Source organism: Ambystoma mexicanum, chromosome 9 (assembly GCF_040938575.1).
Source record: "Ambystoma mexicanum isolate Mex_15411 chromosome 9, UKY_AmexF1_1, whole genome shotgun sequence".
Taxonomy (NCBI): Eukaryota; Metazoa; Chordata; class Amphibia; order Caudata; family Ambystomatidae; genus Ambystoma; species Ambystoma mexicanum.
In genome coordinates, this window is record NC_090931.1 from 130483294 (window position 1) to 130510219 (window position 26926).

At 50.2% G+C, this 26926-nt stretch overlaps 1 protein-coding gene across 2 annotated transcripts in view; it reads left to right on the plus strand.

Moving 5' to 3' along the window:
* DLAT (dihydrolipoamide S-acetyltransferase) overlaps positions 1 to 26694 on the plus strand; it is a 328535-nt gene extending 301841 nt beyond the window's left edge. For both annotated transcript variants that reach the window (XM_069614289.1, XM_069614290.1), the window contains 2 exons: positions 24743 to 24879; positions 26222 to 26694. In XM_069614289.1, the coding sequence (XP_069470390.1) occupies positions 24743 to 24879; positions 26222 to 26351 (267 nt within the window). In that variant the 3' untranslated portion in view covers positions 26352 to 26694. The remainder of the gene's footprint in view (positions 1 to 24742; positions 24880 to 26221) is intronic.
* The last annotated feature ends 232 nt before the right edge of the window (positions 26695 to 26926 follow it).

Consider the following 26926-nt stretch of genomic DNA (forward strand, 5'->3'; position numbering starts at 1 on the left):
CGTCGAAACCTAGCATTCAGCTGCCAGAAATATGCGAGGGTCATGCAGCAATTGTGACGGCACCGGAAGAACACAGGGGTGTACCCCCTATCGTCGAGAGGAGTACTCTGAAGCCCCCAGTCTCTCAATAGCTTTATCAGGGAAATCTCACCCTTCTGACCAGCCTTTTCCTCCTCCAGGCCCCTCTGCTTCATCTCTGTGGACTAGGCAGTGATTTGTGAATTATATGGACAAGATGGCCAAATTTATAGACTTCTCAGACAAATATATTACTCCAAAGAGACCTAGGGAGGACTCCTGCCCCATTCCACCTAAAATGCAGAAGCTTCCCATTTCTTCACAAATTCATCAGGAGGTCTTTGATTATACAGAACAGGAGGATATATATGAGGACAATCCTTTTGATGAAAACACAGCTGACCAGGACCGGACTGGGATCAAGATCAGCCAGCCGATCAGAGGCCTTGGCTTTCACCCAATCATACCCCCGACCCAGGCATTATTTGTCTAGATTAACCTTCTTCGCCTCAACAGAGGCAGTCATCACCAATAGATGACCAAATGTTATTTAATGCCATCCTAAAAAGAGCCGCAGATAATTTTCAGATCGTTACACAGGAGGCAGTCCAGGACTTTGACTTCGTTGTGGATATTCTTAAAGAAAAACCTCCCACTAGTCAGGCTATTCCACTACTCAACTCAATAAAGAAATGCCTAGATCCTTCTTTGTCACCTTCCCTCACCAGGGCAGTACCCTCGGGTTGAGAAACAGTTACGCCCCTCTCCATCTGACCCTATGTACATACGAGGTCATGCCACACCGGACTCTCTGGTTGTTAAAACCACCAGGAAAAGGGCAGGGGTTCCACTGTCGATGGTGGAGGATCCCCCAGACAAAGATTGCAAAAATGTTATGCCCTAGATTAACCTATTACCACATCTGCGGCCTATTCAACCAGGATCGCTAATAATATGGCATTTCTCACTAGTTACAGCAATGTCCTGTGGGGCCTGCTTCAGGAAGGCCTCTAAGAGGTCCCATAGCCCACGCGATCACGCCTGCTGGCGGTCAGGACTCTGGGCAGACAGGTGACCCATAATATTTAAATTTAAAGCAAACTCTAGACGCTACTGAATGTGCGGGACACACCCTAGCTCAAGGGACTCTTCTCAAGCGACGCACCTGGCTGAAAAACGACCTCCCTGATAAAAAAACCTGTCGAAGACTCCAACTTATTTGGTAAGGCAGTCGATGACGCCTTGGCGACTGCTAAATAAAGAGCATGAGACGCTGAAATCGCTCAGCCAAATTACGGCCAAGCCCTTCCAACAGCGGGGAGGCTCAAACTCTTGTCGGTCCTTTGAAGGGCAATCTTTCTCACAATCTTCCCATGGCCAATTTGGTGCTGGAGGTACCCCATGGTCTTCCAGCCAAGGCACATCTGGAAACAGCCAGTACCAGCAGAGAGGACAACGTAGAGGCAGGATCTCTACTCCAAGGGGCTCCCTGGCCTCTGCATCGAAGTGACTCGCCGGTCCAGGTCCCATGACATGCCTCCCCAGTCGGGGGACGCTTGTCATCATTCATCCACACATGGGAGGGGGATCACATCACATCAGACCAGTGGGTGTTAAGACAGTCACCCACGGTTACTGCATCAAGTTCCACCGGCCACCTCAATACCAACCACCAAAGAGAAGACACCTATTAACAGCCCACCTGCCCTGCTACTAGATAAACTGTGTTGAAATTGCTATATAAATGTGCTGAAATTGCTGTACAACTGATGGTGCTACCTGATCCGGTGTCCAGATCTGCACAGGTCCCCGCCGCCAGACATGTACACCACTCTGACCACTATTGATCCCCTGACCAACTTATTTTTAGAACATTACAAATAGTATTAATAATAATCAATCTAACCTCCTACCTTCCTAACACTTTGCCTCAAGACATCCCCTCCAATACCAGGATGCCTCCTACTTACAAATCCAAATCTCACTCGCCATGAGCCTCACACTGCCACAGGCAGAGCTCATCAAACCTACATCATTCTTGCCACCGTGCCTACCGAACCCTTCCAATACCCCACGTTTCAACACTGCAGGGAACAATATACAGATTGCTCATCACCAAAGCCTACTCTTCCCCGGCCCAATGGATCCAGCGATACACTACTAAACCTACATCCAACCAACCTTGCTCTACCACTGCCTCCTCAACACCTTCCAACCGCACAGACCTAAAAAATGAAATCTAAACCAAATTCCATATCCTCCAATAGTAACGTAAGCTCCCTCCTCACTGCCCCACTACCCAGCCAACCGCACCTTCCTCACATTAAAGGAACATTGATAAATGCTAGATCCATACTGGCCCATGCCCTAGACCTTGCCGATCTCCTCGCCAACCAACTAGATTTCCTTGCAGTAATGGAAACCTTGCTGCATACTGCCTCAGGCCCATCTCTTTCAAATTAATAAGATTGGACAGAGAAACCTCCTGAAGCCGAGGTCTAGCCTTCATTGCCAGAACCAGCCTTGGTCTTGGTCTGTCCACAACTTCACTTCCCTTCTGGTGAACTCCTCACAGTCGAACTGCCCCTTTCTCCAGCATGGGATCTGGCATGGATTTACATGCTCATGAATATTCCCTGTCATCAGGCTGGGAATCCTCCGTAAAGAAAAAAATCTGTTTCATTTCTGAACTGTCTTTCTCCTAAGAACCAATCATACTGCCCCCAGCCAATGACTGCGCTCTACCTAAGCCCCTTCTCTGGCAGCCATCTTCAGATTATTACTGCACATTCTAGTGTTGGGACCCCTGCTCTGTGTGTGTCCCAGCAGCATGCCTCCCCCGGTTCCAAGAAGGCTACACAGGCTTCTAAGACCTCCCGTGGGGGTCCAACAACAGGCTAAGCACCGCGAGTACACTGCCAACGGGAGCGCCGTTGCAACGGGCTCCTTGATGGTCAGGGCGCGTTCGTCTCCAGCTTCGTTCACCAGTCAAGGCTCAGGGTCCTCTGCCAAGAGGAAGTCAGCCCATCCGGACAAACTCGAGCAGAAGCCCAAGACTGACCTGCCGGGGAAGGCCAGGCGGGATCGGGGGGCAGACCCTCCCACTAAGGAGAAGGCCAAGCAGGACAAGAAGGCCTCACAGGACAAGGCTCCGGTCCGGACCGTGAAGGCCCAGGTACACCCGGCAAAGGCCCAGCCATCCATCGAGGGGGTGGTGGCGTCTCTTGCGAAGGCCGCTGAGATGGCTCTGCAGGGCGCAACCCCGAAGGCGAGGGTATCCCTTCCTCCCAGGAGGGAGGCTGCGTTCCGGCCCATAAAAAAGACCCCAGAGAAGATGCAAGTCATCTCCTCAAGACCTTCCCCTCTGGAGGCGAAGATGGGGGGGAATGGGGGTGGCCCGGTGGCCCTCCAGGTTACGGATATCTCCTCTGAGGAGGTGCTTGTCTGCCTGCAAACCATCCAGGAAGAAGGCGACGACGGCGAGGATTTCGTCGAGGAAGAGCAGCACGGCGATGTGGGCCTGGGCGCCCAGCCGGGGCCCCAGCTGCCTATTCCGCCTCCACCTCAGCTGCCCCCTAGAGACCTCTCGGACATTCTTTCTGCACTGCATACTCTGGTCTCGGCGACACAGACAAGGATGTTATTCCCACCGGCTGCCTCTCTCGCGAGGCGCCGGCTGGCCCCCCTTCCCCCCCCACCCCCCCTGCCGACGGGGGAGCCTACGGCCAAGAAGAGGAGGGTACACCCTCCACCTCCTTGCCACCCTTTGCCCCATCCCCTGAGGGATGAGATGGATCCGGACACTGCGACGATGGGCACCGATGATGACGGTGGGATGGGGGACCTACTGTCGCCACCACCCAGATCTTTACCTCTGGACGAGATAGGCTTGTTTTACGCGATGATCTCCAGAGCTTCAGAACTCTTCCAGCTTGCTCCAGGAGAAAGACCATCCTCTTGGTCCCACTCCTGGATGACATTTGGGAAGAAGGTTGGTCTCTCATGAAGAACCCTTCTACGGCCCTGGCGAAGAGGGATCGCCCTGAGAAGTACAGGTTGCCGGACTCTGCGCCCCAGTGCTTGCAGGCCCAACCGTCTCAGGACACTGTGGTGTCAGTGGCAGCCAAGAAGTCATCCTCATGCGCTTCTTCCTCTGCAGCATCCACCCCTCCGGAGAGCGAGGGCAAGAAGTTAGATGCCATGGGACAGCAGGTCATCTATTCAGCGGTGACGACTATCAAGGCAGCCAATGCCCTCGCCAACGTGGCACGCTACGACCGGGAGCTGTGGTTCAAGATCACTCTCATCCTGGACTTCCTCCCCGACGACAAGAAGTTTGAAGCGCTGGAAATTCTGCAGCAATGCGAAGTGGCGTCTGACCACGCCATCACGGTGTCCACGGATATTGCTGATGCTGGGTTCTGCCAAATGGGCAGGGCAACAGCATTTGCCTTTGTCGTCGTGGCTGGGGTCAAGGCCACCAACTTTTTTCAGGACATTCAATCAAAGGTGTTGGACATGCCCTTCGACAGGGACAATTTGTTCGGGAAGGCTGTGGATGAGTCTCTACAGGCCGTAAAGACGGACATGGAGATGGCACGTGCTTTGGGCACTCTTCAGCAATGGAGGCTGTCCTTTCGGCCCTCAGGCAGCAAGTCCCAAGGATTTCCCAAGGGTTACGGCGGGGGTTCCGCTTCTTATCGCCAAACCTCCCACTCTTCGGCCCAGGAAACCAACAGGGGCTGCTCGGAGGAGGTTGTTGTTGCCAGGGTCCCCAAAGCGGCCCTTCCAAATCCAAGCAGGATTGAACCGACCATGGCGTCTAGCCCCCACCCATGCACCCCGGTGGGAGGCCGACTGGCGAACTTCGTCAGTGTGTGGAAGACCATCTCCATCGACAGTTGGGTGCTGGACGCTCTCGCCCACAGACACACCCTGGAATTTCAACGGAATGTCCACGAATACCAGCAGTGGCCCTGGAGGTGCGGGCCATGTTAAGAAAAGACGTGATAGAGCTCGTCCCAAAGAGGCTCTGGGGCTCCGAGTGTACTCCAGGTACTTCCTTGTGAAAAAGAAGACTGGAGGGAAACAAATACATCCAGTCCAAAAAGTTCTGGATGGTCAATCTTCAGCATGTGCTCAGACAGCTTGAGGAGGGAGACTTTCTTTCGTCACTGGACTTGGGAGGATGCGTACTTCCACATCCCCATTCACAAGGGACACCGCACGTTTCTGCGATTCGTAGTTCAAGAGAAGCACTACCAATTCAAGGCCCTTCCCTTCGGATTGCAGTCGGAGCCAAGGGTTTTCACTAAGTGCCTGGCACCGGTGGCGGCGCAGCTGTGACTGCGGTGGATCCACGTCTACCCTACTTGGATGACTGGCTCATCCGGGCCAGTTCGAAGGACATTGCCGTCGACCACACGGCAAGGACTGTTTGCCTACTGACGGAGCTGGGGTTCTCAGTGAAATATGCAAAGTCCTGCTTGACTCGATTGCAGGACGCACTGTTTCTGAAAGCCCGACTCAAGAGTGTCTTGCGTGGCGTCTCCATCTGAGAAAAGGATAGCGGCCATATTGGGTAAGGTGCGACGGCTGTTGGCAATGAAGGTCGCCATGGTGAGGACTGTCAAGTCTCTGCTCGGCATGATGTCGTCATGCATCTACCTCATCCGACTAGGTAGGCTACCGATGCGCCCACTACAGGAGTTCCTCGACGACCGTTGGATACAAGTGTTGGGAAGTTTCCAGGACAAGATCACGCTCGACGAGAGCTTCCATCGAGCGATAAGGTCTTGGGGAATTTGCACGCCTCTGTCCGGATGCGCGGCTTTCCAGTACCCAACGCACCAGGAGACGGTCACAACGGACGCCTCCCTGGAAGGATGGGGAGCTCATACCGGAAGTCTTCACGCAAGAGGCCTGTGGCTGCCGGAGGAGAAAACGTTGCACATCAATATGCTGGCGCTGCAAGCAGTGTTTTGGGCCTTCCTCCCATCCCTCAAGGGCAAGGTGGTGCAGGTCTTGACAGACAATACCACCACAATGTTTTACAATCGGAAGTAGAGGGGCACCAGATCCCCAGCGCTTTCTAACGGATCCCCAGATCGATCTGTTTGCGACGGTGATGAACACCAAGTGCCGGAGGTTCACCAGCAGGTTCTTACTGCTGGGAAGCATAGGGGACTCATTCACATTCTCATTCTACGGCCTGTTTCTGTATGCGTTCCCTCCGTTGCCGTTGCTTCTTCGACTCATCAATCAACTCAGACAATTGCAGTGCAAGATGATCCTTGTCGCACCAGCGTGGCCGAGGCAGATCTAGTACCCGGACCTTCTCAGCATGTCAGCGTCCCCTCCAGTCAAGCTTCCGGTGGTCACATTTCTTCTCGCCAGGGAAGGAGGCTCAATTCTGCACCACGACCCAGGATCGCTGATCCTGAAGGCCTGGCTCCTGCAGCGTTAGAGTTTGGGGGCTACGATCTCCCAGCGTATTGCAAAGAGGTGCTTGCCAAGGCCAGAGCATCGTCTACTCTAAAATGCTACTTGCATAAATGGAAGAGGTTCGCCGTTTGGTGCGTGCACAGAAGATTTGATCCTCTACGAGTCACGGCTCCGCAGGTACTACCATATTTGCTGTCGTTGGCCAAAGGAGGACTTGCTCATGCCTCCATCGTTCATCTGGCGGCTATCTCCTGCTACACCAGATCTCCAGGACGGTTGTCGTTATGGTCACACCGTCTGGTTAAGAAGTTAGTTAAAGGTCTGTTCCGTTCGTTCCCGCCGGTGAAGGCTCTGGCCCCGGCGTGGGATCTCAATTTGGTGCTGACTAGGCTCATGGGCTCTCCATTATGCAGACCGTTCCACTGAAGTTCTTGTCGTGGAAGACAGCGTTCCTCGTGGCCATCACCTCTGCACGACAAGTGGGTGAGATTCAGGCCCGGTCCTGTAAGCCACCTTCTCCAGCATGGGGTCTGGCATGGATTCACATGCTCATGAATATTCCCCGTCGTCAGGCCGGGAATCCTCGGTATAGAAAAAATCAGTATCAGTTTCGTTTCTGATCTGTCTTTCTCAGTAGTAACCAATCACTGGTCTCTGGGTCATACTGCCCCCAGCCAATGACTGCCCTCTCCCTAAACCCCGCCCCTGGCAGCCATCCTCAGATTTTTACTGCATGTTCAAGTGTTGGGAGTCCTCGTGCTGTAGCTCTCGAGCTTTTGCTACGTTTTCGCGCTTTTTTCAGGAGATTTTCTCATTTTTTGGTTAAATAGAGCCTCAAGCTGCACCGTTTCTACATCTGATCAACGGGGATCCGTTTTGGAGTTTCTACGCCCCTCAAGGGTGAATATTTCATCGAGTTACGCTTTTGGAGGATTCCAGAAGTTCCGAGGCCTACCCCGGACATGGCCCAGGAGAAAGCTAGCTCGACGCCCGGGAAGCTGTTCAGGACCTGCCCTGGATGCCAGCTTCAGAACATTTTCAAGGAGGACGAGCATTCGTTATGTCCTCTGTCTCCAAGAGGACAAGACGCACAAGGAAAACGACTGCGCGTTTTGTGGGAACATGTCGGAGCGGACCATGAAGGATCGCCACGTCCGTCTCGCCAACTGGCTGGAAGGTAAGCGCCCGCCAGGCGAGAAGAAAAAGAAGTCCGAGCGGTCTTCTAAGTCCTGTGAGGGTGCCCCGGTGACAGGGGCCCAACAAAAGGCTAAGCCCCGCGAGTCTGCGGGCACCGGGAGCGTCGAACGGTCGGGCTCCTTGGCTGCCAGGCAGGTCGCATCCTCCCTGGCGCCATCAACCACGAGCCAACGCTCTGGCTCGGGTAAGAGGAAGTCCGAGGACCCGCCGAAGCTTCTGGAGAGGCCCCGGTCGATCTCGAAGATTTCGGCAGAGGGGGAGCGAGGCTCGGACCCTCCCCCCAAGGTGAAGGCCCCAGGCGTACAGAAGGTGACATTGGCCTTAATTCATCCTGCTAAGACCTCGATTGAGGATGTCGCCGCAGCCCTGTCTCAGCCTGTGGAGGCTACACCAGTGGAGGCGCCCTCAGGTACCAGTGTCTCCCTGCCACTGCAGAGGGAGTCGTCTTTCAGGCCCATCGAGAAGACCCCCACAAAGTCCTCGTTGGAAAGGGTGGGGGAGGGGCTGGTGGCCATCGTGGATACGGACACGACCTCTGAAGAGGAGCTCATCCAAGTCGTGGAGGAGGCCCAGCCCATCGGGAGGGATCCTGACGAGGGCGACGACGAGGGCGACGGTGTCGCAGACGAAGCTCCTCAAGAGCCCTCGCTCCCGTCGTTTCCGGTGCCGCAGGACACCTCGGCGGCCATTTTGTCAGCCATCCAGTCCTTATGCTTGGAGATAAGGACTAGGTTGCCCCTTCCCCCGATGGAGGTACCTGAGCCAGACCCGACGGGGGAACCGGGCCAGGACCTTAGGAGAGCCCACCACTTAAGAGGAGGAGGACGCATCCTAGGCCTCCTCTCCCGCCTTCTCTGCCTTCCCCCCGGTCCACTACCCACGGCACCGGTTTCCGTCAGTTGGGCAACAGCGTTTGCCTGAGACGATGAGGATGGCTCAAGGCGACGGATTTCCGCCAGGACATATGTGAGAGAACGGATCTCAACGACCGGTGGGGGGTGTCTGTACTTCCGCTCCCTATATGGTGGAGGGGGAGGCACAGGAGACCCCAGCCAAGATTCTCTATTCGGTAGCAATGGTCGAGCAATCAAGGCCTAGCTTCTCAAGAGGTGATGCAGGCTGGTTCTTAAGTACAGTGTAACCCCAAGCCCCCACAAAGGAATATCCACACTCTGTATTGGTTAGAACACAGTCTTTAGATAATCAATAGTTAAGGTTATGTACATTCATCATGATAACTCACTTTGTACTCTGGCAAAATCTACAATGACAAATATTTACAATCCTAAAGTGGTACCACCCTAGATCCCATTGAAGTGCATGAACAATACTGTACAATGTCACACAGACCAATAGAGTGAAACCAGCAATAGAGAGAGGAGAGAAAATAAGATGGTTGAGCAATAGGCAGAATACTGACCCCTACCACTAGGCACAGTTCTGTGTGGAGATCCCCCCACCTGGGCAACCTGTAAAGAAAGATATAGCACAAGCCCAGTCCATATATTGCTCTGCAAGTCTTATTTTCCCCTATAATGTTTTTACCCCCCCAATGTACCTGGTGGAGTCGAGTTCCTCGAAAAGGCGTCGACAAACGTCGAGGGACTCGCTGTTCGGCGACGGGGAATCGACGGCCCTTTTTGAATGCCTTCCCTTTCAAGCGAGAGGCACCGGGCGTCGAACGTCCTTCGACAAACGAGGTAGAACGATGTCGAAGAGGCGGCAGCTTCGTCCGAGCGGTGCTCGTCGGCGTCGGGGCGTCGGCGTCCTGCAAGGCGGAGGTGTGCGGGGCACCTCGATGACAATAGTTCTGGACCGCAAAGATTGTAGAGACGGGAGCCCAGCAAGGGCGTCGAGTCGTCCGAGTCTTTGAGGTCGTCGGGTGGCGGGAAACCCACCGGCAGGTTTCGTCCTCGACTTTCTCCGGCAGGATAAGAGGTCGACGAAGCGGTCGAGAGAGTCCTTCGATTGAATGTTCTTAGGCAAAGGAGCGGACGGCTCCGGTCGTCGGCGGCACGGCGTCAAGTGGTTCCCACGGCTGGGCAACACAACTTCGACGGGCCTCCAGCGGTTCCACAAACCTGCGAACCCTGGTCGACGGCAATGGACTTAGACGGCGTCGATGTCCGGGTGCTTCACTTCGATCTCCTCGGCGGTCCCGTCTCGGGTCGACAGCCTTTCGAGGATCTGTCTTCCAGGGCGCTTCGGCGAAGATGGAGCGGTGCTCGATGGTCCCTTGGAGCACGGGAAGAGGGCGCCTTACCAGGTCCTCTCTCGGGTCAGCCCTCGACGATCTCGTCAGCCTTCGGATCGGTCGAAGCAAATGCCACAGCAAATCTTCTTCTTCCAGCTGGACGTCGAGGATCAGCAGTTCCAGTTACTCGTAGAGTGGAGACTCAGCTCCCTGGCTGCTTTAGGAGCACAATGGTCGCTTCTCAACCAAAGGTCCCTTCTGAACACTTTTCCAGTGGTGAGAGGTCCCCAGATATACTATCCTCTCTCTCATCCACGCTGCTGGCACACACTCAGCAGCCAATCATACTGCAGGCCATTCATGCAGTCAGCCAGCCAATCAGGCACACAGTGCATTCAGGCCACACTCCTCCCTTCCAGACACTCACAACAAGGAATGTGGATTGGGACAAGTACCCAGCCATTCAACACTACACACTGCATTCAGGCCAGTTTCGGGCAGGGCTGTCTCAGTCTTTGTCTCACATGCCAGAAACCAAACAACCACAACAAGGAGTGCATATTGGTCACCCACTCCATTCACCCAGGTCCCACCCACAGGAGAGGAGGTACCCACAACATACAGTCAATGGGAAGGCTCCAGTCAGTCTAGCTGGGCCTTCACAACAACACCATATATGGAACTTCCACCCAACAGCCAGTCAGGGGGAAGGGACAGAGTCAGGGCTTCCCAGGACTTTGGGAAAAACAAGACAGCAGGCAATAGAAAGCAAGAGGCCACAGGGGCCATCTTGTTTCTATCAGGAATCAACTGATCCCAATGGCAGGGCCTGGGTGTCCCAAAATGGAGGACACTCAGAGCACCTGGCAGATTCAGCATGGAGCTGCCACCAGCCCATACCCTGCTCTGTGGGCCACCCACAGGTGCCCAAAAACATACACTAGGGCCACAGGGTTGTACCCCTACCCATGGGTGCCATAAGGGTATCCCATGGGTCTGTTCACCAAACCAAAAGAGAGAGCTGACCTGCCAGGAGTCCCACATGGACTCCTGGGCAGAAAACATGACAGAACACACGGTAGAAACAGTAAAAGGACAAGGATTCAGAGGCCCTGTCCCTCAGATGCATTTCCAGCATCACAACATAGACCAAGGTTTTGGACATGCCCTTCGATGGGAACAACCTTTTTGGCAAGGCGGTTGATGAGTCCCTTCAGGCGATCAAGACGGACACAGAGACGGCCCGTGCACTGGGTGTGCTCCAACAGCGACAGCCGTCCTTTCGGAGCTCCGGAGGCAGACTGGGTGCCTCCAAGGGAGCCGGCAGCAGCTCCTCTACGTACCGTCAAGCGGCAAGATCTTCATCGCAGGAGGCCTACAGGGGACGCGGCAAGTCGGGTGGATCCTGCCGTCATCGCCAAGGTGGTCAAGGAGGCAAAGCAGCCTCCAAGCAAGATTGAACCGACCGTCGGGTCGGGCCCCTGCCGAAGCACCCCGGTGGGAGGCCGGCTGACGAAGTTCGTCGGCGTGTGGAAGTTCATCTCCACCGACCGTTGGGTGCTGGACGCCCTGGCCCTGGGGCACGCCCTCGAGTTCCAGAAGAAGTGCCCCCGCATTCCTCCCGTGGCCAGGAAGGAAAATCACGTCCCTCAACTGCTGTTGGAAGTAAGGGCAATGCTCAGGAAAGGTGCCATCGAGCTCGTTCCAAAGAGGCTTCGGGGCTCCGGAGTTTACTCAAGATACTTCCTCGTAAAGAAGAAGACAGGAGGATGGCATCCCATCCTGGACCTGCAACGACTGAACAAATGGATCAAGGCACAGAAGTTCCGGATGGTCACCCTCCAGCACGTGCTGGGATAGCTGGAGGAGGGCGATTTCCTGTCGTCGTTGGACTTTGAGGATGCATACTTCCACATCCCTATTCTAAAGAGACACCGAAAGTTCCCCAGGGTCATGGTCAAAGGGCAGCACTACCAGTTCAAGGCCCTCCCGTTCGGATTAAAACCGGCGCCCAGGGTGTACACCAAGTGCCTAGCACCGGTGGCAGCGCGGCTGGGCCTGCAGGGGATCCACGTCTACCCCTACCTGGACAACTGGCTCATACGGGCAAGGACAAGGGAGCTCGCCGTGGAACACACTGCGAAGACTGTCCAGCTGCTCACGGACCTGGGGTTCTCCATCAACTTTCCAGGACCATCCTGGGAAAGGTGCAACGTCTGCTGGCCACGGACGTGGCCATAGTGAGGTCTATCAAGTCCCTCTCGGAATGATGTCCTCCTGCATTTATCTGGTGTGCCACTGCAGACTTCGGATGCGACCCTTGCAAGAATTCCTCGACGCCCACTGGATCCAGACGACGGGCAGCTTCGAGGACAGGATCCCGCTCGACGAAGCGTTCCGTCAGGCGATATGATGGTGGGGTGTCCGCTCTCATCTGACGGCGGGAACAGATTTCCTAGCCCCGGCCCACCAGGTGACAGTGACAACAGATGCCTCCCTGGAAGGTTGGGGAGCGCACACCGGGGGTCTCCACGCGAGAGGCCTTTGGCTCCCGGAGGAGAAGAGACTCCACATCAACATCTTGGAGCTCCGTGCAGTGTTCTGGGCCCTAAGGTCCTTCCTTCCGTCCCTCAAGGGCAAGGTAGTGAGGATCTTCACCGACAACTTCACCACAATGTTTTACATTCGGAAGCAGGGCGGAACCAGATCCCCTGCCCTATCCAAGGAAGCCCAGGATCCGTGGCATTGGGCCGTCGCCCAAGGGATGTTTCTGGTACCCTTTCATCTGACAGGGATAATAAAAACCATCGCCGACTCACTCAGCAGAGAGCTGTGCTCGTCCCACGAGTGAGAACTGCGCCAGGATCAAGTGGACCGACGATGGGGCGAACCCCAGATCGATCTCTTCGCGACGGCAGCGAACTCCAAGTGCCGGAGGTTCGCCAGCAGGTTTCCCCAACGGAGGAGCATGGGAGATGCTTTCTCGTTCCCCTGGGACGGCCTGTTCCTTTATGCATTCCTGCCGTTGCTACTCCGGCTCGTCAACCAGCTCAAGAGGTCCCGGTGCAGGATGATCCTCCTCACACCGGCGTGGCTGAGGCAGATCTGGTTCCCGGACCTTCTGGACTTGTCAGCGTCCACACCAGTCAAGCTGCCGACGGATGCGGATCTTCTCTCCAGAGAAGGAGGCGCCATTCTTCATCACGAACCAGAGTCGCTGAACTTGCAGGCCTGGCTCCTGCAGTACTAGAGTTTGGAGGATGCGACATCCCGGCCGACTGCAGAGAGGTTCTTGCGAAGGCCAGGGCATCCTCAACTCTCAAGTGCTACGGACACAAATGGAAGAGGTTCTCTGTCTGGTGCCGTGCACAGAAGATTAACCCTCTGCGGATTACGGCCCCTCAGGTATTGCTGTACCTATTGTCTTTGGCCAAGGCTGGCCTATCTCACGCTTCCATCAAGGTACATCTGGCTGCCGTCTCACGTTACACCAGAACTACAGGACGGGCGTCCTTGTGGTCTCATCGACTGGTGAAGGAATTTATGAAAGGACTGTTCCGATCATTCCCGCCGGTGAAGGCCCCTGCCCCGGCGTGGGAGCTCAACGTGGTGCTGACTAGGCTCAGGGGGGGCCCCATTCGAGCCTATGCATTCAGTGCTGTTGAAGTTTCTGTTGTGGAAGACCGCATTCCTCGTGGCCATCACCTCTGCACGACGAGTGGGAGAGATCCAGGCCCTGTCTTGCAAGCCTCCATACTTCACTTTTCACGACACGAGGGTGGTGCTGAGGACGCACCCCTCCTTCATGCCCAAGGTGCCATCGGACTTCCACCTCAACGAGCCCTTGGTGTTGCCAGTTTTCTTCCCGTCGCCTTTGTCGCCGGCTGAGAGGACTCTGCACTCGCTGGATGTAGCTAGAGCGCTGAAGTTCTACGTGGACCGCACAAAGAGTTTTCGGAAGACATCACAGCTGTTTGTGAACTTTGGACCTGTGAATCAAGGGAAGGCTCTCTCGAAGACTTCCATTTCCAGATGGCTCTCCGGCTGCATCATGCACTGTCACCGGTTGGCAAACCGACCGTTGCCAGGCCGTCCGAGGGCCCATTCGACCCGAGCGATCGCTGCTACTACGGCGTTCCTGTCTGGTGTGCCCCTGCTTAACATCTGCAGGGCTGCTACGTGGAGGTCTACGCACACCTTCATGAGATTCTACTGCGTCGACCGGGATTCCAGGGAGGAGTCCAGAGTCGGCCAGGCAGTGCTGCGCAACCTGTTCCCCTAAGGTGAGCCTGATGAGGAGGTAAGAATTGCTTAATGTTGAGTTGTTGTATTGCTTGATATTGAGCCTTTTGCCACCTCCCGTGGTTGTGCATGTGTATACTGCTATGTATTCTTATATTCATGAGCATTTGAATCCATGCCAGATCCCATGCTGGAGAAGGAACAAGTTACTTACCTTTAACTGTTGTTCTCCAGCATGGGTCTGGCATGGATTCAAATGCGAACCCTCCCGCCTACCCCTCTGCGGCTCTTCACTTGGTCATACTGCCACTTCACGTGCTACCAAATCTGAGGATGGCTGCCAGGGGCGAGGCTTAGGGAGAGGGCAGTCATTGGCTGGGGGCAGTATGACCCAGAGACCAGTGATTGGTTACTACTGAGAAAGACAGATCAGAAACGAAACTGATACTGATTTTTTTCTATACCGAGGATTCCCGGCCTGACGACGGGGAATATTCATGAGCATATGAATCCATGCCAGACCCATGCTGGAGAACAAGAGTTACAGGTAAGTAACTTGTCCTTGTTTGACTTCTCACGACACAAGGGTGGTGTTGCGGATGCACCCCTCCTTCATGTCCAAGGTGCCGTCAGACTTTCATCTAAACGAGCCCTTGGTGTTGCCTGTGTTTTTTCCGACACCTTTGTCGCCGGCTGAAAGGACTTTGCACTCGCTGGATGTGGCTAGAGCGCTGAAGTTTTATGTGGACCGCACAAAGAGTTTCTGGAAGACGTCGCAACTTTTGTGAACTTTGGCCCTGTGAACCATGGGAAGGCCCTCCAAGGCTTCCATTTCCAGGTGGCTCTCCGGCTGCATCACCCATTGTCACCGGTTGGCAAACAGACAGTTACCTGGCCGTCCGAGAGCCCATTCGACCAGAGCGATCCCTGCAACTAGAGCGTTCCTGTCTGGTGTGCCCCTGCTGCACATCTGCAGGGCTGCTTCGTGGAGGTCGACGCACACCTTCATGACATTCTACTGCATCGACAGGGCTTCCAGGGAGGAGTCCAGAGTCGCCCAAGCAATGCTGCGCAACCTGTTCGCTTGAAGGTGAGCCTGGTTAGGAGGTAAGAGATGCTTATGTTGAGCCTTGCCACCTCCCGTGTATTCTTTATTCATGAACATCTGAATCCATGCCAGACCCCATGCTGGAAAAGGGTCTGGCATGGATTCACACGCAAACCCTCCCGCCTGCCCCTCTGCGGCTCTTCTCTTGGTCCTACTGCCACTTTACGCGCTACCAAAGCTGAAGAGGGCTGCCAGAGGAGGGGTTTAGGTAGAGGGCAGTCATTGTCTGGGGGCATTATGAACCTGAGCTTAGTGATTTGTTAGGAGAAAGACAGTGCAGAAATGAAACTGATTTTTTTCTTTACTGAGGATTCCCAGCCTGACGGGGAATATTCATGAGCATGTGAATCCATGCCAGACCCATGCTGGAGAACAGTTACAGGTAAGTAACTTGTCCTTCACTTTCACGTACCATAACAATTGAACTCCTCTACCGGCTTCCTGGCCCGATCTCATTATTTGAGGAAGATACTACGCCCCTGCTCTCGTCCAACACTTAGCCCAACTCCCAGATCATCATACTAGGCGATTTTAATCTCGGTCTCCATGACAATATTGCAGCCACACTAGCCAACATTATCTCTGAACTAGGCTTCACACACCGGATCAACCTCCCCACCCACAGAAAAGGAAGGACACTAGATTGGCTAGCTGACTTCAATTGTGATACTAAGATCACCTCTAACGAACAATGCACCTGGACTGACAATCACTTTATTGCCTTCACCCGCCTGGTCAAACCCCTAATCACCGTCAATCCTCTAGCCCCTCCCTCGCTAACAAGAAACAAACGAAACATTACTGTTGACAGCCTAATACCACTACTTCAACCTATCACAAATGCCTCACTCTCTAGCAATGACCCTACAGCCTTGGTCGAACTCTACAACAAGACCATCAAAATGGCTATTGACAAAATCGCACCGTTGAAATTTTGGAAAGAAAAACCAGAAACACACCCGCACTCTTGGTTTACTCCTCAACTCAAAGCATTACACAATGAGAAAAGAAGAGCCGAAACCCCGTGGAAGACTAACCCTTCCAGTGAGAATAAGGAGAAACTGTCCCTGTTATCAAAGAAATTCGAACCCGAGAGTCTCCACAAAAAAAATTCAATGAAAGGATTAATAAAGCAAGCTCTAACACCAGAGAACTGTTCACCATTCTAAAATAATTTGTCACCAATTTCCCAATCAGAAACCTGTACCAAGGACAAGACTAATATCAAGACGCCTTAGCCAACAAGATTTCGCTCTTACAAAAGAAAATAGAAATTAAAAAAACTCAACATAGCCAAAGACCTGACAGAACCAAACTCGCTCCCTACCCCATAGAAATCCTGCTACCGCTTCAAGTTCACACCTGTCGCCATCAAGAATGTAACAGAAATAATACCTTCCCTCAAACCGTCAAGATGTGAAGGTGATGCCTGCCCGGCCCGTTCATCAGAGAGGCTGCCAGAGAGCTAGCGCGCTTCATTACCTCACTCATATATTCATCTTTTGACTCCTGCTCAGTCTCGACAAACTTGAGATGCGTGGGTCCTCCCGCTTCTAAAAAACAAAAAAAAAAAAAACCTACACCCCAACATAATCACTACCTATAGGCCTATAACCACTGTCCCCTTCCTCCTTAAAATATTAGACAGGGCTGCCTACCTCCAAATTCAAGGTTTCCTAGAAACTAACTCCTTGGCCTAAAACAATCTGGTTTCAAACATGGACAACCCAAAGGACAATGGAAAACTAGCTCTCCTCCTCCTCTTGGATCTCTCAGCAGCATTCGACCTGGTTTATCACAAGGTCCTCTGCAACAGTCTGACTTCAACGTGCACTTCTCCAATGAAGCCACGGCCTGGATTTAGTCCTTCCTAGACCAATGCACCATATGAGTCTTCTATCTGAACGCAGCAGCTGAACCTATACCTATCCCCTGTGGAGTCCCACAAGGATCCTGTGTCTCACTAACTATATATAACATATTTACTAAGCCCCTGTTTGACGTCCGTGACAACCTGGGTGTCATATACACTAACTCTGCAGATGATGCCCAGATCCTCATACCTATCTCTGGTGACCACGAATCTGACTCCACACTCAACAAAATCTGTCTGATCATCCAGGCATGGATGGCCAACCATGGTCTCTGCCTGAACGACGAGAAGACCGAGCTCCTCCTTGTCGGATCCCCAGCTGGATTAAACAACTTAAGCACCTACTTTAATTCATTTAAAATCGACGGTAACAATATCAAAGTCTCCAGCGAGGTGAAAACCCTGTGCTTCTACCTTGACTCTACACTTAGTCTAAAGAGACAAGTCAATGCCACCTCCTCAGCCACTGCTTACACTTGCAGGCTTCTCAATGCTTGCAAGCCTCTCCTCTCATTAGACAGCTGCATCACATTGGCAAGAGCTCTGATCTTATCAAAGCTCGACTATTGCAACGCCTTATATCTAGGCTCCAGTAAATACAATATAACTAAGCTTCTGACCCTACAGAACAATGTGTTAGGAGCAATATTCAACATTCCTAGAATGCAACACATTTCAGCCATCAGACACAGCACTAACTGGCTTGCAGTGGAAGAATTGACCTCAAATCCTTTACCCTTAAACACAAATGTCTAGCCAACTCTGCACTCATATATCTAGTCAATAAGTGCACTAAAAAAATCTCAGAATGCCCATTGAGAGCCATACACTCACACTGCATAAATGTACCCAGATAGAAGCTACAAAAAGCAGGGGGCAGCAGTTTCCCAGTGATGGCTGCTAAATTGTGGAACTCACTCCTCATCAACCTCAGATCTGAACCATCATATTTCAGCTTCAGAAAGAACACTAAATCCTGGCTACTTTCACAGGATACATAAAATACTGTTCTCCTTCCAGCCTTGAATAGGTAACTGCATGTATCACCCGCTCCTTTGTAATTATTTTGTAAAAATCCTGATTGATATGACGGTCTTGTATATATTTGTTCTCCTGCAATCTTTTCTTTGTAAATATTCTGTCTGACTTTACTACTGTCTTGTTTACATAAACTAAATATATGTACTTTTGCAACCTGTAATGCGCCCAGATACCTCAAGGTTTGGTGTGCTTAATAATCAAACCTGCAAATCCTGCTGGAAGAGGTGAAGACCCTTCTGGAAAAGGGCATCCTAGAAGTCGTCCCCATTCAACAGGTAAACAAGGGTATTTATTCAGTGTACTTCCTTGTACCCAAAAAGGATCTCACCATGTGCCCTGTGTTCGACCCGCCCCCAGTGAACAAGTATGTCAAGCAGCAAAAATTCAGAATGACAACATTGCAGGAGGTAATCCCACTGCTGGTGCAGGGGGATTACATGACCACATTGGATATTAAAGATGTATACTTGCATATTTCAATCTTGCCAGCACACAGAAAGTACTTGAGGTTCATGAAAGAGAACACCCACTATCAGTTAAAGGTTCTTCCCTTCATTGCCTCAGCTCCACAGGTGTTCACGAAGGTACTGGCGGTAGTAGCTGCTCACCTGCACAGGCAGTCCATTCCAGTCTATCCTTACCTCGACTGGCTCTTAACAGGGGATTCGTACATAACATGCCTACAAATACTCAGAAGCCGATAGATCTCCTCTTCAGCCTAGGGTTCTCGGATCAACGAGAAGAAGTCCAGTCTGGACCACAGCCAAGTAAAACAGATTTTGGGGGCTCTGATTCGGACCAAAAACTGTCTTGTCTGTGCATCCAACAAGAGGGTTCAAACATGCTGTTCTAGATCTCTCACTATATAGCCAGTCACGAGGTGACCTATGTAAAGCCATGGGACTGTTAGGAATGATGGCCTCCTGCATTTACCTAGTTCCACACGCTCGCTTGTGCACCATGCAAGAGTGGCTCTCAAGCCAATGGTGTCAGGCCAGCGGACAGTGGGACGATCTAGTGGTTGTCTCATCAGCCCTCGTTCAGTCTCTGCAGTGGTGGTCAAGGGAAAACCAGATGCAGGGGAAAACCAGATGCATCTCTGACAGGGCATGGGTGGGGGGTGGCTCACCTCCTTCATCGGACAGGGCACAGCGTGTCGTCCCCAGCGGTTGCATCCTATCACAAACTTGTTTGAATTGCTCGCAGCGTCCAAGGCCCTGAAAGCTTTCCAAACACACCTCCAGGGGAAGACAGTTCTAGTCCTCACGAACAGTACTATGGCCATGTATTATTTGAACAAACTGGGGGGCACTCATTCTCTAGGGCTGTCCAAACTGTCCCAGAACATATGGAAATGAACTCTCAAACACAAGATGTTCCTCCTGTCGCAACACGCTCCAGGGGACCGCAATATTCTTGCGAACATACTCAGCAAGGACTTTCCCCTTCCCGTAGAGTACGAGTGCCAACTACACGAGGACATTGTACTCGACTTCTTCGCAGACTGGTGCTCCCAGAAATCGACTTGTTCGTAACTCTGGAGAACACACAATGCCCAGATTATGCCTCCAGGTACCCTCGGAACCGCTCCAAGGGGGAACGGTCTATGGATAACATGGTCGGGGAAATGTCTCTATGCTTGTGCCCCCCCACCTTCCCCTCGATTCACCTGCTCAACAGAATAGTGCACAGGATGTACCAAGAGCCAGTCAAGATGTTTCTGGTGGCCCCGATATGGGCGCGCCAACCTTGGTTCTCCCATCTCATGGCGATGTCAGTCTCCCCTCCCAGGAAGCGCCTATGCCCTTACAACATGATATCTTAAGACCAGGGAGAGTCACTACATCCATGCCCTCAAACTCCCAATTTAGCAGCTTTGCTCCTGAGGTCATAGAGTTCAGGCATCTCAAGCTCCCTCAGAGGTGTATGGACACATTCAGGGAAGCGCGGAAACCTAACACCAGACACTGCTACTCCAGCAAATGGAAACACTTTGCCATCTGGTGTAATGGCAAGGACATCCAGCCTGTTGATTGCACACCAAAACATATTGTTCTATACCAAACTTAATTGTCAGATTCAGGTTTGCTTTTCAATTCCCTAAAGGTCCACTTAGCTGCGCTTTCAGCGTACACCACGTCCAAAAATAGTTTTGTGTTGGAAAATTCCAGTAATTAAAGCATTTATGGAAGGGGTAAAGAGTATCCATCCCCCTATTTATAACCCAGCTCCCGGGTGGGAACTGAATGTTGTTCTTACCAGACTAATGGGGCCTCTCTTTGAGCCAATGCACAAGGCTAGCCTTAAAGCACTCGCCTACAAGACTGCTTTCATGGTGGTGATCACCTCTATAAGGAGAGTTAGTGAACTGCACACCGATTCACAAAGACAAGGTGGTTTTGCGCAGACACCCTCGCTTTGCGCCCACATTTATCTCAAAGTTCCATGTAAACCAGTCCATAGAACTACCCACCTTTTTTCCAGAACCCCACTAACGTGGCAGAAAGAAGCCTCTACACACTGGGTATAAGGAGAGCAGTTATCTACTATCTAGAAAAGACAAAGCCACTAAAAAACAAACCAGTTCTTTGTTTCAGTGGCAGCTGGTAGAGAAGGGGACCCTGTCTCTAAATCAGCTATTTCCAAGTGGATCGTAAACTGCATCACACTGTGTTTCTCTCTTGCCAAAAGAGATCTACTCTTCACGCCTTGAGCACTCTCTAGTCGGGGCACAGGAGCTACTTAGCATTTATTGCAAATGTTCCTCTATTTAGGACAGTTTTTCTGTAGTCCAACTAAGGGCTTAGTAAAACCATTCAACTGAGGCAGTACAAGACTCCAGTCTTCGTATAATGCTGTACCACCTGAGTTCATGGTAGCACAGACAGAACAACCAGGCTTATTTTAGGAGGGAGAGAGGGCTGTAGAATCAGTACAAATTAAATTGTAATACAAATGGTCCAAAAACACTAAGTATGTAAAAATAAATGATTTATTTATATAAAGGTAGGCCCAGCTAAATCTAGGGGTAAATAAGTACACATTATATGTCATCACAATTATAAAAAACACAACACTATACTTGAAGGTGCACAGACCAAAGTAGTCAAAACCTTTTCATACACACTCTGAATAGGTCACACCTATTATTGGGGAGTAAAACCCAATGGTTACTTTCAAAATTACATTCAGTAATGCAAGGGCAGTAGATCCTACCAGTTTTACAGTGACTCTCAGTACAAATCACATAATCGGTCAACTGGACATACTGGAAAACCTATTCCAGGTACAGTAAAAACGTAGAACTACTTGTGTGATAACACACAGTTATACTAGGTGCGTAAAACCCAAGGATGTTACACGTGCTTGAGATGAGCAGTAACTCTGGTAACTTGTTTTTGGATGGTACACCGCTAACTCAAGGTAAGTAAAACCGATATACTTTTTTAATCTCACAAGGAGTCCAGGTTAGATCTTTCCCAAATATACAAGTGACTGATGTAGGACTTATAAGAGGCAGTTAGAACTACAGGCTCTCGGTTAGATAGCACAGGGAAAGTAAACTCTAATGTTACCCTTTACTTAATGACTCAGTTATTCTAGGTAGGAAACAACCTAATACAGACTTATTCTGGAAAGGCTAAGAGCAAGTCAGGGGAAGCAAGACGCAGTTGGGGGGACACTCATACAATTATCCTAACATGACTAACCTGGTGATCCCAACCGTTGGAGGGCACTCGTACAATTACCCTGAAGGAATAATCTGGTGAAACCAACACATTACTTTTGGGACGAGGCACAACCTAATCACACGTGACTAACATACCTTTACATCTACTTTCTATTAGAATGTCAAAACAGTTTTTAAGGAAAGAAAGATGTTAACCATACTTTTAAGAATAGTGCATCACACATCCAAGGTAAGAACCTTTTGTAACTGTTATCTCTTAAAGTTAGTTACCAACCATCTCTTTTATAAGTAAGTACCTTTTAAACACTTATTTTCTTTTCTAGTCAAAAGGCCCAATCCCTTAAGTCTTTCCCTTATTCTTGGAGAATGAGTATTCTCAGTGGCAGAAGGAGGGGGACCAGGGTGGGTCACTCGGATCATCCAACAGGCAGTGTCAGGATAGGTTCTTAAGTAGCAAATGTCAGAGTTCCTTAGGAAGACTGGGCAAATGGGTGGTCTAACCCACTTTACTTCTGAGTTGGAAGAGGGACCAGGGGCTTCACAGAAGACATCCTAGCAGGATTCTAGCAGTGGGACTGGGTGCACTGGATGAGAGGCCTCACCATCAAAGAAAACACCCCACAGCTACACAGAAATCCTAAGAAATGTAAGTTAAGTACACACCCAAGCCAACACAGTACCTCAGCATTGAAGACTTTGCAGCAGGACTTCTTCAATACCCAGTCAGTGGATTCCTTGTCGTGGAGACTGAAAACTACCTCAGAAGGAACTTTGCAGCAGGGATCGATGAAGGCTCTATGCAAGGTTTTCCTTGGGGCTGAATGCGGTTCTGCGGATTTGGCGCCTTTTCAAGGAGTACAGAAGAAGACACAAAATCAAGGTTGAATTCTCGTCATTACAAAGGTCCAGCACTCTGTTGAGGGGACTTTTCGTACTCGATTTGTCTCTGGAGATCCACCAGGATGCCCACGAAGTGTCAGATTTGGAATTCGGAAGACCGTGCACCGCAAAATGGCTCGAGGTCCCAAGGTATTGGGGTATTGTATTGGCGCAAGGTCGCAGCAGTGCCTGGGATGGCTCAAAATCCAAGTCGTCTTGAGTCTAGTGGGTCTCACCAGGCTCTGGGTCAGGGTTGTAGTTTTCGGAGTCCCCAGGTCGATTGGAAGGAAGGGCTACAGCATGCTTCAGTTACACAGCAGGCTCTCCGGTCGCTGGAAAATAGTTTCATCTGCTTTTCCTTCATCCTCTTCGGTTTAGGTTCCAGTGGTCGACTACTCTTCAGCTTCCAGGTTCACAGTATTTAACAGGAACTACAGTACAACTTCTGAGTTCTCTCCCTGCATTTTACAAAAAGGGGTGGTCTGGTTGTCCAATCAGGACAGCCACCCCCTCCCCAATTGGGATTTATCCCCATTCAGGCAAGGAGAAAGACAAAGGGCTGTGGAGTTTTGGACTCCTCCTTCGCTTCCTGCCCTCACAGACAGACTGCAGCCTGGGTGGGGGACTCCTGCCGAAGATCGAAATCACACAAAGGAATTTCCCGCCCTGGATGTCAGGGGAAGGAACAAGACAGGACAAACACTAAAATGGTGAAAAAAGAAGACTGGGACCATTTTGGTAAAATGGGCACCCTTAAGTGCCTGTACTGCAGCTGCGAACACAGCCTGCGGTGAAGGTGCACCAAATTAATACAAGGTATCACTGCCACCAGCCATTGAAGGTAAGCTTGTCCCTGTAACAAAATTGTTAGTTTTAGTGTGAAAGGGGATACAAAGTATCTCCCCAGCATTCCACATAAGGCGGGGTGTGCTGGCTTCACAAAATAAAATGTAAAAGGGATCCAAAGATTCTTTCTACCCTTGGGAACTGTAGTTCTCTCAAGGTTAGCAAAAGAAAGTTAAAAAGGGAGCCCCGATGGCAACCCAGCAACAACAAGCACTAATTGCCAATAAGTTGTTAAAGAGGATAACTTTAAAAAGACAATATGGAGAGTCAAAGAAATGACACCCATAAAAACAGTAAAAGATTCTGAGTGTGTGGAAAAAGGTTCCCACTCAGAGGTATTAAGGAAAAATATCACACTGGTAAAGCAAAAAGTTCTGGGGTTGACCCAGGTCAGGAAGATTTACCATTTCTATGAAAATCTTGCCTAACGCTCTAGATTCCATTTGCAAAGCAGCAACCTGGAGTTCTGTACACACCTTTACACAATACTACTGCCTGGATACACACTCTAGGTCTGATTTTCAGGTGGGACAAGCGGTGCTTAGACATCTCTTTGCTACTGTTCCTTTGCATATCCCACCACCATCTTTGGGTACTGCTCGTTAGTCTATGCATGGCATGTGATTCTAAATATATCCACAAGCATTAGAAGACATGCATTACTCACCGTAATAGCATTTCTGATGATTGTATCTGCTTAGATTCACATGCGCCCACCGTTCCTCCCCTCGTGGAGTAGAAGTTACATAACTTCTTACACCTTCTCTCTTATGTACTTGCTCACGCAGACTATAAGGCTCCCTCACAGCAGAATAAAACAACTTGTGGGAACTCAACGCATGAGGATCTTTGGGTACACTGCACATCAGTTAGGGATAGTGTTAGTCACGCCCATGTCGACGTCTCTTTCGATCTTTGAAAGAAAGATGCAATACTCTGCGACTTCCACTAGCTGTCGGACTATGTGCACAGCTTGTGAATCTAAGCAGATACAATCATCAGAAATGCTATTATGGTGAGTAAAGCATGGCTTTCCAATCCATATTTATTATTATTAATATATTGTGGTTCGTCTAAAGCATGGCTTTCTAAGAACTATGCATATTCATTTAATTATTTTCTTTCAAGATGAATTTCGCACATCGTCCAATTAATCACAGCTGCAGCTTTTAAAAAATATGTATTTGTTGCTTTTCTTTGTCTTTCTAGGGCGGCACTTTCACAGTGTCCAACTTGGGAATGTATGGCATCAAGAATTTCTCAGCCATAATTAATCCACCTCAGGCCTGTATTTTGGCTATAGGTGGTTCTGAGGATAGGCTGCTGCCAGCCGATAACGAGAAAGGGTAAGTGCACTTAGAAAGGTGAGAATTCCACCTCTGAGAGTTGATGTGGAGGGGTGTCCGCTATCACTGTTCTTTGTATGTGGAGAATTGAGGCTTAATACAGCAATCAACCTTTTTTTAAAAAAATGATTTCTTTTAATGTATTTTCATATTGAACCGGCTGCAAGCAACTTTCAGGAATTATTATATGCATACATTTGCCTACACGCGAGCCCCTATCTTTAGCTTTAAACCAACAAGTTTTATTTGTTTGGCAAGCTTCATTGCAGTGCCTTAGAATATGTTCACAGCTTACTGTGCATTTCTGGCAAACAATTGAGTATATTATGTGTGCATCTAACAACTGTGCATTGCTGTGAATAGATTTCAAGGAGGCAGGTTTGGATAAGGGAGGTGGTGGGTTGAGAGCGGTTTACTTGGGCATAATGGTCTGAAACCTGTGGCTTTCCAGATGTGTTGACTAGGACTCCCATGACTTCTCACAATTGACAATGCTGGTTGAGGGCTAATCAACACCTGGAGCGACAAAGGTTGCAGGCCCCTGGTATAGGATTTTGGGCAGTGGGTGAATAGTCTTGCCAGTGGGGCGGGCTTCAATGCATCACTTGCCACATATATGGACGCTTTGATGTGGAGCCATTTGCCCATTTGTCATCAAAGCCTTGGTAGGTTTGCTGGTTTCTAAAGGAAGCCAGTAGAGTTGATGTAGGAAATGTGGTGTTAGTGCTCTTGTTCCTGCCATCACTCCCTCAGAAGGGTATTGGATTGCATTTTTGTTGTGGGATGGAGAAGAGAACATAGTGTGCAAATAATCCCCCCCCCCCCACAGCCTCCCACCCCCTCCACGTTGATGGACGAAAGAATACATCTGGTTCAGATGGCTGGAGCCAGATAATGAGTAGCATGGTTCGGAAATAGAAAGCAGAGGTGTAACCCAATTAGCCAATGACCACCAGATTAACCTGATCCTTTTCAGTAGAACATCTCATTCTTGCGTAGCTTGACAAACCATGCCAGCCCTCCTCATTTGACATTTTCTTGCACATAGATGCTCTACTTACCCATATTGTGCTAGTTTATCATTCTATTAGTACAGGCCTCTTTCCACACCTAACATAATATTGATGACTATCTACTCTTATTTTCTTCTTGACGGCTGATTAAGAATTTACTGATATCTGCAATATTTCATAAGCGTGCACATATAAAGTCCATCAAATGCCGGTTGGCATGCAAATGTCTTGTTCCCGAATTGTGTTGTTTGGAAGGACGGTATAGGGTGAGGAGAGTTGTTGGCTAAAAAAGCAAGCAAAAGGAAAAATCTGTCTCTTTCTTCCTGCAGATATGATGTTGCCAGTATGATGTCTGTTACGTTAAGCTGTGATCATCGCGTTGTGGATGGAGCAGTTGGTGCACAGTGGCTAGCAGAGTTCAAGAAGTTCCTCGAAAAACCAACCACTATGCTGCTATAGTGGCACTATTGAGCAACTAACCTAGGTCATTGTTTTATGCAAAGCAAGCTATTTATATATGTACGTGTCCACAGACTCTTAACAAGTGTTCCTTTTTTATTTGAGAACAGTTGTCTGCCTATTTTTTATTGTGCGTTCCGTACAGACACTTTAATTTCAGGCTATGCCAAACTGATGTCACAAGTAGATTAATGCATCCCAAATTTCGCACTCGGTGAGCAAAAATGTCAAATCATGTATAAATGTCATTTTCCATACGCTGGTAGAATATCTAAACACTGATATTTTGCCCAATACCATCAACCATCTGAATGAACTATTTCAATAAAAGGAATTAAAACTAGCGTTTTTGCTATATAGTGCTATTCTCTAATGAAAAAGAACAAGTTCCTCTGGTGTAAGCCTGCATTTTTTTCTAGAGACAATCGGTACACATGTCTAGTTGTAAATAAGCACGATTTTGGGTGGTCATTGAGCACGCGTGCACAAAGTTTTTGTTTGGGTGATATTTCCACTTCTAGCATTTGGGAACTGTTCTACATTTTTTCTTTTTAATAGAAACGCTCAAATTGAGT